Raw genomic sequence first — 15,986 nt, 5'->3', positions numbered from 1 at the left:
TGAAGACCTAGGAAAGCCAAAGATGTAGCTCCCATCTGAAGACCAGCAGGCTTGAGACTCAGAAGGAGCCAATGTTTCTGTTCTACTCTAAAGGCAAGAAAGAACCGTTGTCCCAGCTCAATGCAGGCAGGCAGGAAGTGTCCTCATAGAAAAGTCAGCCTTTTTGCCCCATTCAGGCCTTCAACTGCTTGAGTGAGGCCCACCAACATTAGGGAGGGCAATCTGCTTTATTCAGTCTTCCAATTTAAATATAAATCTCATGCAAAAGCACCCTCACAGACACACACAGAATAATGTTTGCCCAAATATCTGGGCACCCTGTGGCCCAGTCAAGTTGACACATAAAATTGACCATCTCAGGAAGGTCATTGGAAGCATATTGCGGCAGCTCCCAGGATAATCAGTCCACTCCTAGGCTGCTCCCCTTCTTTGTCTCTTCCTCCTCCAGCTGCCACCATCTTGGACCATGACAACAAGGGACATACCTAAATAACGGCAGAAAAATTGGGGGCCCTGAAGATTGTATGGAGCAGAAACACCATGTCAGCCCAGGACTCTATATCCCCAGTCTTCTACATCAGAGAAGAAAGAAACTTGCACCTCGTTTAATCTGCTGTTATTTGGTGATGATGTTTTGTGGAGAAGGAGGGGATCTGTGAAAGCTGATGCTAATCCTAACTGATATATCTCCCTTTTTCTCCCATTTCACACTGCAGGAGAGAATGATGGATTGGGCAACAAATTAGCTAAAATACCTATGACTAGAAAGAGAGAAAACCCTAAGACCTGTGTAGCCCTCAGCTCTACAGTGAAGGTAACAATCAAACTTTATACAGCACAGTAAAGCTTTTGTGCAGCCTTTCATGACATTATATCTTTCCAAAAATAACCTTGTGAGGCAGAGAAGCCTTATGTTTTAATCCTCATTTTTCTCTCTGAAAAACCTAGGATTGTCCTTGCTTAGATGATAATTTGGTTTTGAATTCTTCATATTAAGCTAAGCAAAACCATGCAGTATCAAGTGGGCAACAATATCTTATTCAATAGAATTCTATCCCTTTACAAACATTTATGGGGAGCTTTAAAACTTCTTTATAAATGCAAATTAAGTCTTAAAGCAAGATTATAACAGTGAAATTCTGTTTTAACCTGATGGACACCAAAATGACTTTGCTAAATTTAAACTGCATTTCAATGGAAACCCATGGTCACTGTGGAACCAAAGGGTATTGAGCCTATTGTTTGTTTGCTGTGATCGTTTGCAGATAAAGCAAGGGAACACTATTATTTGTGTCACAGTGCATGTTAGCCTTAAATCCTGGGAGAAATCCTACAGCTGCAAGAACTCTTTAATTGAGCCCAGAGTTTCTCAAACTTGTGTGACCATGAATCAGTTTTTTGTTTTTTATTGCTTTTTTCTTTTCTGGTTTTGTTTTTTATAAATACTTTACATTTCAAACACTGGTGTTGCAAGAGCGTGTTTTCGGAAGCACTATACCACTTTCTACTTTGAGAACATTTTCTTCTCACTAAACATACTGCAGGGTAGGACAGGGTTGGAGGGGGCAGGGGACGGAGGATTACGTGGCTGCACTTGCGGATTTTTCTCCATACCACCCTCCTTAATTAGGATTACCAGTATTAGCCAATAAGAATACAGGATTCTCAGTTAAAACTGAACTTCAGATGAACAGCAAAAATGAATTTTTTTTTGTATAAGTATGTCCCATGTGATGTTTGGGACCTACGTATACCAAAAATCTATTCATTGTTTACCTGATTTCTGAAATTCAGTTTAACTGGGCACCTTGTACCTTGTCTGGCAACCCTACCCCTAATCCATCGCCAGGGAGGAGGAGCTTCTGGTCGTCCTGGTTCATATTTCGAGGCATTTAATGGGGCTTTATGACTAAGAAGGAGTGCTGGAGTCAAATCACAAGCCTCTGCCTCCAAGTTTGTAAACAGTCTCTCCATGATGTTCTCTTATTTCGGCCTCTTTTTGTGCTACGCTTCCTTACAAGGACCCTGAGTAATATCCTGTAAGACTAAGATTTAGGACAAATGGAGATGCCTTGCCTGAGCCTTAATCCTAAATCTCAAACTCAAACCTAGGTTTGCAGAAAGTCTTGCTTTGGGGGTTTTCGCACCAACAATAATGAGGTGCCTTTTTTCTTATTTCTGGACCAGCTAGCTATAGGTCAATGCATGCCGTTCAGTAGGCTTAATATAAGCTATTGCAATCCCTACAACTATTATTCTTATTAGCACCCTAAATATCTGTATTGACAATATTGCAATGGTTGTGTAACGGTTTGGGGGTGGGAGTCAGTGTACTCAAATGCCATCAACACTCATCTCTCTCTACTTTAGAGAAAAGGAGAACAGACCACCAAATAGAGATTTGCACACAGACCACAATGACCCCGTGGTAAGTCTTGGGTCTTCTTTCTTGCCTGGGATCTGGGAATTGACCACTGTGTTCACCGTGTTAATTTCTAGAAATCATAAAACCCCAAAACTTGATTGACTGACCAGATGTTCTAAGAATACTTAGGGCTGGACACAGGAACAAGTTAATATTTTTTTTAATCTTAAAAAAAGAAAACACCCCAACTTACCCATAATCGATTTCTTACCTTTTTTCCCAGCTATTTTTAAATAATCAAATCACCATAGTCTCTATAGCATTCTGGAGATTACAGGGCTTGTGAGTCATATCCTTATTTACAGGAATGATGGGGGAAAGTCAGCACTTCAGCATTTACTCCATTTTTGAGAAGTGAACAGGAATTAAAAAGCTCAGGGTGGCAGGAGGAAAGCTGTTTAATACATAATTTTACCTTGTCCTACTATTTCTTTATCTTTCCCTTTTCAAGACTCAGACCTGAGAGAACTGCCACTGCCCAGACACGTCCAGTGACAGATACAATATGTTAGTGTAGCAGATGGCAGACACATATTCTTCCTTGTTTGGCTGTTAAAAAACTTGATTCCTCCTTTTTTTCACACTAGCTCAGTCCTTCTGCTCAGAATTTCTTGTCTTAAACTTCTTAGTCCAAAAGAATAAAAAGTTTTTAAAAGAGAAACTCCTTGGGGAAAACTTTATTTTCCAGCTTGTGTGACTCAGACCATCACCTCATGGCCGTTACTTACTGTAGCCTCAATAATCTACTCTCATAAAAGCCTCTTCTTTTATCTCCCTTCCCCAGAGCTGTCTGAGAAATGTGAAAATAGGAGGACTGATTAGGAACATTTTCAAAGTTTCAGGGAGCAAATTGAAATCGATATGATTTTAACACTAGAACTTAAAACCCCCCTGAGTATATAAGACACTTTTCTTTTGGGGAGCATTTGTTTCTAACCATGGGAAATAATATATTCCCCGTTAATTAAAACATAGAAGGTTAGAACTGGAAGGGTGTTCAAAGAAGCTAAAGTTTAAGGCTATCAGCTTTGTGGGTGATTTCATCTCTGCCTTGTGAACATTTCACATGTGTGACGTGATCTGCACGTCCATCTTTGATTATTCCCATTCTTTAAAAATAACATGGACAGGTGGAAAATATTGTCTCAAAAGTTCTAACTGCTTAAGAATATTCTCTTACGAGCTGTGAGTTTGGCAACTTTGAAACATGAAATAAACATTAAAAAACAGATCATAGAAATCTTCATTAAAAGGCAGGATTATTAGTGTCACTCAATTAAATATGTTAATGATGACAGCGGAGGTAAATTCTGTCTTCTATTCTAAGCCAGGCCACATGATACAATTAAGGGTTTACCTTCTCTCTAAGGAGAAAAATAGTCACTAAAATGACTTCTCAAGTAAAATGTATATAATACCCTATACAAATAACCCTATCAACTGTATAGCTAGCTAAATCTGTATAGTATAAATAACGCCATACAGTATAGCACTCTAAGCAACTTAAAATGAAGTAACTTAACAAAGAAAACCCTTGAAACATGTTACCCTAGAAGATAATGTGTTAACATGTTGTCCCTGTCCTTGAAAGTCTTCAGTGGCTTCCTATTGTTTCTAGGATTAAGGCCAAAATTCTTAATGTGATCTTCAAGGTCCTGCCTTATCCTGCAACCTCATCTTGTACCACACTCTCCATACCTCTTCATGCTCAGCCACATGGGCCTCCCTCCAAGTCTTTGAACATGCCCCAGGGCCTTTGCACATGTTTCACTCTGTCTAGACACCTTCCTCCTCCTGCCTTCTTTGCCTCTTTAGCTCTTACTCATCCATCAGATCTCAGCTCAGTAGTCACCACCTTGAGAAAGTCATCCCAGACTCTAAATCTCAGTTAGATTCTCTTTTGTATATGAACTCATAGACTATATTTCTTTTCTGTTTGGCACTTACCTCATTTATTTGTTGTATTTTTTTATCTATTGCCGCATAACAAATCACCCCAAAATTTAGTGGCTTAAAACAGCATTTATTATCTCAGAGTTCCTGAGACTCAGAAACAGGAGCAGCTTGGTGGGTGGCTTTGGTTCAGAGTCTCTCATGAGGCTGCAGCCATTTGCAGCTTCACCTGGGATTGGAGGACTTGCTTCACAGTTCACTCATGTGGCCTCAGGTCCTTACCACATGGGCTTCTCCGTAGGCCTGCTGGAGCCTCTTCAGAACACGGCAGCCAGCTCATCCAGAGCAAGTGATCCAAGAGAGAACGGAGGAGAAGGAAGCTCTGTGTCTTTGTGACCTGGGCGTAGAAGCCACATACTGCCACTTCTGCTTTATTCTGTTTGTCACAAACAAGTTAAGTCCACCCCACACTAAAGGGGAAGAGAAATAAGCTCTACCTTTTGAGGGGATTTTTGGATATATTTAAAACTACCCCAGGTAGGTAGTTAAGTAAATGTTTACCTTCCCTACTAGACTAAGGATTCCTTGACTACTAGACCCACATTCCTGTTGTGCACTGTTGTGTCTCTGACATCTTCCAGAATGCCTGGCAAAGTACAAGCATTCAGAGAAAGAAAGAAGGAAAGAAGGAAAGAAGGAAGGAAGGAAAGAAAGCAAGAAAGAAAGAAAGAAAGGAAGGAAGAAAGAAAGAACGAAAAGAAAGAAAGAAAGAAAGAAAGACAGAAAGAAAGAAAGAAAGAAAGAAAAGAAAGAAAGAAAAAAGAAAGAAAGAAAGAAAGAAAGGAAGGAAGGAAGGAAGAAAGAAAAGAAAAGAAAGAAGGAAGGAAGGGAGGAAAGAAAGAAAAGAAAGAAAGAAAGAAAGAAAGGAAGGAAGGAAAGAAAAAGAAAGAAAGAAAGAAAAAGAAAGAAAGAAAGAAAAAGAAAGAAAGAAAGAAAGAGAAAGAAGGGAGGCAGGGAGGGAAGGTAAAAAGTCAATTTGCATTTGAATCCCAGCCCTGCAAAACACTGTACAAATTATGTAACCTTAGTTTCTGGCTTTGGGGAATGGGGATAATTATAGCTACCTCTCAGGCTGTTCTGAGAATTAAATAATACAGCCTATATGATGAACCTGGATTTTTCTGGTACAGAAAGAGCTCATTAAACATTACTTTTATTCATCTTTTTGCTTCAATGACACCTGCCATCCATCCCAAGGCACATGGATTCTCCTTCTCATTTTGTCTCTCCCAACCCTACTAGTCTGTTCCTCCAATCCAGTTGCTGCCACTCTCCCTTGTTGCACAGTCCTTCCTATTAGCCTGACAATTTCTGGTATCCATCCATCCTGTACACCACAACCCTATTCATTGTCTTCAAGACCAGCCCTGACCATTCACTCCTCTTTTCAAAATGTTTATTTTGTCCAAACTCTCCCACAACCAGGGCCCAGTGGAACTTCTCAACTTAATTTGTCACTATTCCCCTACATATACCCTCTGAGAAGACTATCTACTGCCTCCCAAAGTGTGGAACACTGGGATTGTGTCATTCATTTTTGCTGTTATTCTGCCTTGCACTTGGTAAGTAAATAGTAAACTTCTGTTGAATTGAATTTGAATTCCAGATCCCTTTTAGTTCCTTGTTTGTACTGAGTTAATGATACATCCAAGCCCAGGTACCAGAATGACATCAAGATACCAACATCAATGAGAAGAGAGTGGGCTTTTAGTCACCTGTAACCACATTCTTTTATGTCTATGTAAACTAAATGGCCCACAAATAGCAAATTCTTTAACAGAGCAGTTACACAGTATAATGTGGGTTACATTTTCTTAAATTCTCTAAAGCAAGCACTTCATCTTAATACTAATAGAACCTCTGTGCTCATTTTTAATGCTCTATAAATTTTTCATTATTGCTAATAGCAAGAACATTGTAAATATATTTGAAGATATAAAATTCTTAAATGATTCTGTGTTATACAGACGATAGGCAGCGGTAAATAAGATTGGAGGAAATTTGTCAAATGAATGAAAAGATGAAACTGACAATATAAGAAATTTTGCCTTTAGGTTTCTCTGACAATGCTACAAAAGTAGATGTTTTTATATTTTTAATGAATAAAAGTCTGCTTAAAACTCACCCTCCTATGTTGAATCACTATGCTGTATACCTGAAACTAATATAATACTGTAAATCAGCTATACTTCAATTAAAAAATATTAAAACACACACACACCTATAGAAATGCTTACTTTTGAGTTATGAATAGATATCTTTTGGAAACAGTAAAATTCCAGGCTGAAACTAGAACAGATATGAAAACTATTTACTCAGTGTCTCCTTGACATAATAACAGAGTGTTCAAATATTTTGACCTTGTAAAATTATTTTCATTCTAGTAGAGCAGAGAGATTTTGCAACTATATTTCCATGCCCTCCCCTCCCATTTTCTGTAAGGTGCCATGACTGCTTGAATTCTGTAAATACGTGTAACCCTCTTCAGATGGGCAGTGATCAACAACTAATCGTTGTATTTAAAGCTAGGTAACTTACCCTTCATCCTTCCATTCCATTGGCCTTAGATTTATATAAATTTAGTCAACAAGTCCTTCTTTATATTAGTATATATAAGCCTTGGGGTTCTTTTAAAAAGAAGGCGCTACCAGGATAATAGGGACTTTCACCTTTAGTTAAATGTTAAAGCAGCTGAAAGGTGAATAGGCTCACATAACATTCAAACGTTGAGAGCTATTGAAAAGGCTTCATTTTACAAATGAGGAGACTGAGGTTAAGGATGCTAAGGACCTTATGGACACACACCACATGACAAGAAACCCATGGCCCTGCATCATGTTTCCGCTTGGCATTTGCCCAGCTGCCCAGTGATTAGTCTAACCCAAGGTGCATCAACCTCTGTGCCATTGGCATATTGGGCCAAACAATTCTTCTCTGTTGTGATGCTGTCCTGCGTATTGCAGGATGTCTAGCAGCATCCCCAGCCTCTACTCTCCAGATGCCAGTAGCACCCACCCCCTCATCCTTGTCGTGACAACAAAAATATCTCTAGACTTTGCCAAATGTCCCTTGAGGGTAAAATCACCCCCAGTTGATAACAACCAGTCTATCCCAGGCCATCTTATTGCTTTAATCAGCTATTCTCTTTTATGTTTTCTGGGCAAATACTTTAAGACACTAATGACCATATTCAGTATAGAGCTCTGAGTTATTTATATGAGAAACCACAGTCTTACAAGAAAAGGGACTTCACCGCTTTTTTGGCACTTCCAAATACAACTAAGAACAAATTCTGACTAGGGTTAACCCATCCCAACTTTTAGCATAAATTGAGGTTAAGAAAGAGACAAAATACAGACTGAGGGTTTTGATCTATGTTTAATGAAAAAGAAGTTACAGGAATAGAAATAGATATAAAACAAAGAGATCAATTTGGAAAACTATGGTGATAGATAGAACAAGGGAAAAAATCATTTTAATCTTAAATTTACTCATATATTCTTATTAATCATTGATCCAAAACATCTCCTTAAATCCAAAACAGAGTAATAGTTAGAATTTTACTGTTCAAATTACTGGGCTGTTTTCATGGGAACTCACCAAGGTAATGTCCAAACAATACTTTTCCATTTCTCCCAGAACACACACAAGCAAAGGCAGAGATGTTTACCACGAGGTAACGTGGCATGGAGAAAATACAGCCTTATCAGCTTTTTATTACAACAGCAAGTTAGCACTGGCAAATGTGCTTCTGGCACAAACATGCTTTCCGCTAATATTTTCATGAGAAAGCTTTTATGATATGCAACCATTTATTCTTAGTACAATCAATCATTGAGGGATTAAACCTAACTCTGGTGAACATAAATATATTTGGAGAAGTTTCTGACAGTTCAGATTAGAGCACCGTAGAAATATTGAAGATGTGAAATTTTAAAATACACAGATAAGAAACTGCAGTGAGCATCTTACTAGTTTGTTTCATGGCTGAATTCTGTTCATGATTCTTAGTAGAATCAGTCAATGTTCTATTTCTATCATTTTCTACCGAGATCTACAGTATGATCGTATCTTGCTAAATAAGAAAAAAAAATATCTTTGGAAACGAATTACGATCTCTGAAAACATCTGGTAATAGGTTTGTTTCAATTACCTTATTTAAAATAAAATAACCCTTCTCTCAAACTATATCAGGCAAGCATTAAACTCGTTAGTATAGACGTTGGCCATGTGGGTAATAAGGAGAAGCAATAGATTTTATTCACTATCCCTTTAAAATAAAAATCTTTTGGCCAGTGCATAGCAGCCACCAACCTCTTATGCTCACATTGAATAATTTCAAGTTAGGACGAGCCCTGTCTCTTCTGATACTGTATTCTAAGTTTCTCCAGTTGTTCTATACATTGGGACTGGGCCAGCTTCAATGTCCGATTCTCCTCTGTCAGTGCCTCAAATTCCCGAGCCAGCTGAGCGGCATCCAGCTTCTCCTTTTCTGCCTGATCCAGCTTGGCAATGAGCTCCTTTCTGAAGATTCAGGGGGGCAGGTGAGGAAGAAGCATAAAACATAATGCAAACAGATTGAATTATACAGCAACAGCATAATGGAAGTCGAATATGTCATTCTACTCTTCCAAATTTTACCCATCTCTGCTTGCCTCCTTACTTTTATTTTTCCAACTTCACAAATGTTAGATGCCTTTATTTTATTCCAGCACCTCGTCTAGATATATCCAAAATATTAAACATATACCAGCGCAGATACAGAGAACAAATGTATGGATACCAAGGGGGAAGGGGGGCATCAGATGAATAGGGAGATGAGGATTGACATATATCCACTATTGATACTATGTAGAAAATAGATAACTAATGAGAACCTACTGTACAGCACAGGGAACTCTACTCAATGCTCTGTGGTGACCTAAATGTGGAGGAAATCTAAAAAAGAGGGGATATAAATACACATAAAGCTGATTCACTTTGCTGTACAGTGGAAATTAACAAAGCATTGTAAAGCAAATATACTCCAATTAAAAATAAATAAATAAATAGAAATAAAATAAACATATACCAGCAAAAGCTCAATAAGTCCTTTGACAGTCAAAAGGGGTGATCTTTTAAAGAGTACAACAAATTATAAAAAATTATGACTATTTTGTAGGAAAAGAACAGAAAAATTTGTTTATAATTTAAGATGCTATTGTCTTACAGGTAGGTGAATCATAGTTTGTCCCTTACCTAAGTTTTGTCCTTCAAATTCAGTTATTATCTTCTTTTGTTTTCTATTTCTGAGTTTAACAAATCTTTACTAGGCAAAGTAACAAATCTTTATGAAGAAATTCCAGTTGCCTCCTGCAGATATTATTTTCCATGTCTTTCCCTAGCCCTTATATATATCTTGTCGCCCTAACTAACAAAGCAATATCTCTATGTTTGGTGCTGTCCTGACTCCTGAATTTAGGAAGTAAGCTAAGGTTATTGGAGGGAATTTGTAGTGATAACGCCTAAAACAATAAATATTTGTAAATAATTCATTGATGTAAATACACATAATAAGGAACTAAAGATTTGCAGTCTATATTTAGATTTAATAAACATGACAACCCAAAACAGGTCCATTCCCCTTATATGTGTCAGTTAATCCTAAACTAGACTTAACTGAATTTTCCTTTGCCTCAACATAAGGGTATGTCATATTTCTTTCTCCTCTGTATGCAAAAGTGCAGAGACCTGGAAGACCACTTGAACCAAGTGATTAAACTTGACATCATTAGTAATGAGACCAATAGATGCCCCATGCATCACAAAAGACACAACATCTTTTCTGTGGTATTCCTGCCAAAAAATGCACACATCAGACAACCTCAAATTGAGGGAAATGTTACAAAAGCATTTGAAGCCTGTATGCTTCAAAATGTTAAAACTGCTTCATATTTAGAAAAACTAAAGAGAAATGGCAATGAAATGCAATGTGCAATTCTGGATTGGAAAGAAAAAAGCTGTGAAGGAAATTATTGGGAAAGTGATGCAATTTAAATATGGCCTGTGAATTAGATAATACTACTGAATCAACGCTAAATTTCTTAATTTTAATTATTGTATTGATGTCAAGTGAGAGAATGTCCTTGTTCTTAGAAAATACTCCCTGAAGTATTTAGGGCAATGGAGCATGAGATATATATATATATATATACACACATATATATATATACACACATATATATAATTGTATATGTGCATGTGATATAGATAGATGGATAGACACCCCATCTCTCTAAGAGAGAAAGAGAGAGAGAGCCCCAGTAGTATGTAGCTTTGGGAGAGGGAGAATAAAGCACAACTGGGGAAATTCTTCATAATTAATGAATGCAGTAAAGGAAGTATGAGGGTTCTTTTTACCATTTTTGTAACTTTTCTGTAAATTTGAAACTATCACACAGTTGCCCCAGGAAAAGGATAAAAAGCAAATCAGAATAGAAGTTCTAGTATTTTCTTCCTGCATTCAACAGACTGCTTTGTGTACACAATTTGGTGACCACTGAGCAAAACCAGGCACGGGAAAGAAAGTGCCCAACAGGGACAAAGGGAAGATAATCTGGAACATTCATATGCATATACACAAGGTTCCTTTGGGCTCTTATTGATCTTTGAATCTTCCATAGTATTTGGAATATAAAGGCTCCCAGAGATAAATTAGAAGTTTGGGATTAACATATACACACTACCATATATAAAATAGTTAAACAACAAGGACCTACTGTATGGCACAGGGAACTATACTCAATATCTTGTAATAACCTATAATGGAAAAGAATCTAAAAAAGAATTTATATATATATATATATATATATATATATTTGTATAAAACTGGATCACTTTGCCATACACCTGAAACTAACACAACCTTGTAAATTAACTATACTTCAATTTTTTAAAATGGTTTAAAGAAAGAATATAGGGAATTCCCTGTTGGTCCAGTGGTTAGGCCTCCGCTCTTCCACTGCAGGGGGCATGGGTCTGATCCCTGGTCAGGTTCAGTGCGGCCAAAGGGGGGAAAAAAAAAAGAATATAAAGTCTCCCAATAAATACTTATTGAATAAATATAATTGAAGAGTAAGGTACCTCAGAGACAACGTATATTTTAAAGATGAGGAAACAGAAACTCAAAGTGCTTAATATAATTGGAAAAAGTCACACACCTAATAAGAAGCAGCCATGAATCGAACCTATCCTTCTGATTAAATGCTTAAGGTTCTTTGCCTCTAAACATAGTTTAAGCAATAAATGTCAATAATTAAATATTAGTAAAGTTTCTTACGTAACTATCTTAAAGAAATTGATTAGGAAAATTTATGTAAGTAAAAAGAGACATGCCTCTAAATCCCTCACCCATCAGATCATCTACTCCTGTTCTTTTCTTCCTTTCAAATTAACTGTGTCACACAAATAATGGCTACTGTCCAGGCTCCATATCTGACCTCATTTAAAATTCCTGAGGATATCTGTTATTAGTTTTGACTAACAGGGAAAATAATCACAGATTTTACAACTGAAAGGAATGGTCATGATTGTCTAATCCAATTTTCTTGCATTGGAGAAAGTCAATAATAATTTCTTCCTTACTGGAATCAAGAAGACTCAACTGATAGGTTTCTAAATTAATTTCATGTATTTGATAAGCAGTTACACATCTATTTAATGAATACTGTCAAAACGTCTGTTGCCTCCTGTCCAAGACCTATTTATATAGAAAAATTGATGCTCATTCATTAGCAATTCATAATTAAACCCCAGCACATCAACCTACAAAGATAATCTTATAAATAGATGATCTGGGGAGCAAGTCAATATGTACAATTGGCTAGAATGTGGTCCTGCCTTTGATTTCTTGTTTATCATTTCCCTTCAGCGTAATGTGATAAAGGTGTAGAAGATCATCATTACAGGAATTTTATTTATACCATAGTTTTCCAGATGATGTACCTCAACAGTGAAAAGGTCATAACCTTGGGTCCACCATAGATCATCTGCTGGCCCCATCCTAAGCCACATGCCTGGATAAGTTTTTATTTGCTAAAACAAATGGGGGAAGGGGAAATCCAAGTGAGTCGGTAAAGAGAACTAAAACTTTCTGCAAACTAATTTCAAAATTAAGGAGATTCTTTATGTTGTAGGAGGTTGGGAAATGGATTCATCATTAGTACAAGTATTTCTCTGTTTCTGGAAAGACCAGAACTCTTGGAACTTTCTAAGTTAACTAAAGACTTTTATTTGGAAAAGACAAAATCCTAGGCAGTTTAGTCCCCAGGAGCTAAAGCGTTTTGAATAATAATGTAACAAAGGGTCCTCCTTGGTGGCACAGTGGTTAAAAATCCACCTGCCAATGCAGGGGACATGAGTTCGAGCCCTGGTCCAGGAAGATTCCACATGCCTCAGAGCAACCAAGCCTGTGTGCCACAACTACTGAGCCCGTGCTCTAGAGCCGCGAGCCACTACTACTGAAGCCCACGCACCTACAGCCCGTGCTCCTCAACAAGAGAAGCCACCGCAATGAGAAGCCCGTGCACCACAATGAAGAGTAGCCCCCGCTCGCCACAACTAGAGAACACCTGCGTGCAGCAATGAAGACCCAATGCAGCCAAAAATAAATAAATTTAAATTAATTAATTTAAAAAAATAATAGTGTAATAAAATACTATCTTCATCATAGGAGAATTTTAGCTTAAATTGTGATTTAGCCTGTACTGTTAGTGGTTCTTGAAAGATGTGTGTTCTAGCACCAACATTTATACACAGGAGAGGAGTAGATGCTTCAAGATGACATAAAGGATGTGAAAGTTCACCTTCATCTTATGCAGGTGAAGGAACAATAAATGGTATTGAAATGGAATTTCCAAAACGCAGTCTAGACTTTGGTATTGAAGCCCTACAAATGAATGATGCAGGAAGAATAAATTTACCCTATCTTCTGGGAGCCAAAGGGCAACACCTTACCTTTGCAGGAAGAAGTAAGATTTGCTCTAGAGTTTCTCAGCCTTGGCACAATTGATCTTTTGGGCCAACTCTTTGTTGTTGGTGGCTGTCCCAGACATTGGCATTATAGAAGGTTTAGCAGTATCCTTGGCCTCTACTCCCCAGATGTCAGTAGCACCTCCCCTCACCCCACATCATCACAACCAAAAATGTCTCTAGACATCGCCAATGTCCTAGGGGTAGGAGGCTGAGGAATCAGTCTAGTTAAAAACCCCTACTCTATAGCAAATGGAGATTTCCACTATCAATCACCCGAAAAAGAGTTAAATTCTGGGTTAGGAATAAGGGGAAAGGCAAAATGTTTTCCTCGTTCTGTTTTTTGTTTGTTTCCTTATTTTAATTAATTAAGTAATTTTATTAAAGTATAGCTGCTGTACAATATTATATAAGTTACAGGTGTACAATACAGTGATTCACAAATTTTAAAGGTTATACTCCATTTATAGTTATTATAAAATATTGGCTATATTCCCTGTGTTGTACAATATATCTTTGTAGCTTATTTTATACCTAATAGTTTGTAGCTCTTACGTGCCTACCTCTATACTGCCCCTCCCCTTTCCCACTCCTCACTAGTAACCACTAGTTTATTCTCTATATATGCTAGTCTGCTTCTTTTTTGTTATATTCTCTAGTTTGTTGTATTTTTTTAAATTTCACATATAAGTGATATCATCAGTATTTGTCTTTCTCTTAGACATAAACTTAAAATAACTATGATTAATATATTCAAGAAATAGAAGAACAGATGATATATTTCAATAGAAGACTGGAGTCTACCAAAAATATCAACAGAATACATTAATTGAAAAATTAGATGAATTCCAAGTAAAATCTAGAGTTTGTTAATAGTAATATATCAATGTCAGTTTCTTAGTTTCGACAAATGTACCATGGTAATGTAACATGCTAACGACTGGGGAAACTGGCTGAGGGAAAAATGTTTCCTCATTCTGCTCCCCTAAAGATTGGAGTTTCTTTCCTTAGCAAGAGAGACAAAATTAAAGGCACTCTCACTGAAGAGAGGTAAATATTCTGTCCCTTTTAATGTGGTTCCAGGCAGAGAGGATTAGGTGGAGAGATACCTGGGAATGAGATTCCAGTTAAAAGACTGGACTGCCTATAATTAGGTATAAAATGCCCAAATCATTATGACTGGGGCATAAATGGAAAGTGTAATCTCACAGTCTAATGAAATCTGGTATATTGGGATTTCACATAAAATTAAATCCTCAAACAAAAGAATCCCCTTGTCCACACGGGGATGGGGAAGGGTAAGCTGGGATGAAGTGAGAGAGTGGCATGGACATATATACACTACCAAATAAAATAGATAGCTAGTGGGAAGCAGCCGCATAGCACAGAGAGATCAGCTCGGTGCTTTGTGACCACCTAGAGGGGTGGGATAGGGAGGGTGGGAGGGAGACACAGAGGGAAGAGATATGGGGATATATGTATATGTATAGCTGATTCACTTTGTTATAAAGCAGAAACTAATACACCATTGTAAAGCAATTATACTCCAATAAAGATGTTAAAAAATAAAAAGAATCCCCTTGTCCACACCTCTGCCTCTGAGTGAAGAGCCAAGACAGTTCTTTGGTCCTTCTACTCATTCACTTGACAAGTATTTGTTGAAATCCTATTGCAAACCAAACCAATTCTTGATAGACTGTTAGTCTCGGGGAGTGTATCTCCACTGTTGGAAAATGAACTCAAAACCTATAAATTATACAGAAGGCATCTTATCCATATTAGACATCTTAGGAATGAGGATAGAACTTTCCACACATTACTACATATCCTGCAAACACTTGTGGAGAAATACCTCAATTTATTGTTTCTTTATGACAGTAGAAACCTGCTTTCTGAGGGCTGTGTAAAGATTTAAGAAAAATGTACCTGGAATAAAAAAGTGAGGTTTGGTTTTCAATGTTTTCTAACTGCGGTATCGTTTTGCAAAGAAAATTGTACCCTGAAGTGAAGCAAATAAAACACATAAAATTGAACTTCCCCTGTTTGGCCCTTGTACAGTACCCTGCCCCCCCATCACCCTCACCATCCCCAATCTCTGAGAGGTTTCCTAGAACCCAGTTTAAAAGCCTCTGCCTTCAGAAATGCCCATAAAGAAATAAATGTTTCTGATTAATAATAAAAACCTCTTGTTGGAAATTTCAGGATAAAGTAAATACCATGACTAAAAACAAATCAGAATGAGGCTATTTCTAGACTATGCCTTTACAAATTACTTATGCTCCCTTTTCCCCCATCCTGATATGTTCCCCTCGATGAGATGTTGCTCCCTCAATCATCATTTTGTGTATCTTAAAAAAGGCATGAAAATACAGGTCTTATACTGATTGTGGTACTCTCATATGAAAACAGTTTTCTAATGTTTTGCAACTAAAATTATATACAACATTTTTAACTCAATAATAAAAAGACAAATAACTCAACTTAAAAATGGGCAAAGGACCTGAATGGACATTTCTCTAAGAAGTCATAGAAATGCCAAAAAGCACATGAAAAGGTGCTCATCATTTTTAGCTATCAGGGAAGTGTAAATGAAAACCAG

The 15,986-nt window shown here is 37.3% G+C and overlaps 1 protein-coding gene across 3 annotated transcripts in view; it reads right to left on the bottom strand.

Annotated features, from left to right (window-relative positions):
- Positions 1–7,743: 7,743 nt before the first annotated feature.
- Positions 7,744–15,986, bottom strand: part of MAP3K7CL (MAP3K7 C-terminal like) — a 40,144-nt gene continuing 31,901 nt past the window's right edge. For all 3 annotated transcript variants that reach the window (XM_073804423.1, XM_004327462.3, XM_073804424.1), the window contains one exon: positions 7,744–8,902. In XM_073804423.1, coding sequence (XP_073660524.1) covers positions 8,722–8,902 — 181 coding nt within the window. In that variant the 3' untranslated portion in view covers positions 7,744–8,721. The remainder of the gene's footprint in view (positions 8,903–15,986) is intronic.

This window comes from Tursiops truncatus, chromosome 4 (genome assembly GCF_011762595.2).
Source record: "Tursiops truncatus isolate mTurTru1 chromosome 4, mTurTru1.mat.Y, whole genome shotgun sequence".
NCBI lineage: Eukaryota > Metazoa > Chordata > Mammalia > Artiodactyla > Delphinidae > Tursiops > Tursiops truncatus.
This window is presented reverse-complemented; position numbering and strand designations above follow the sequence as displayed.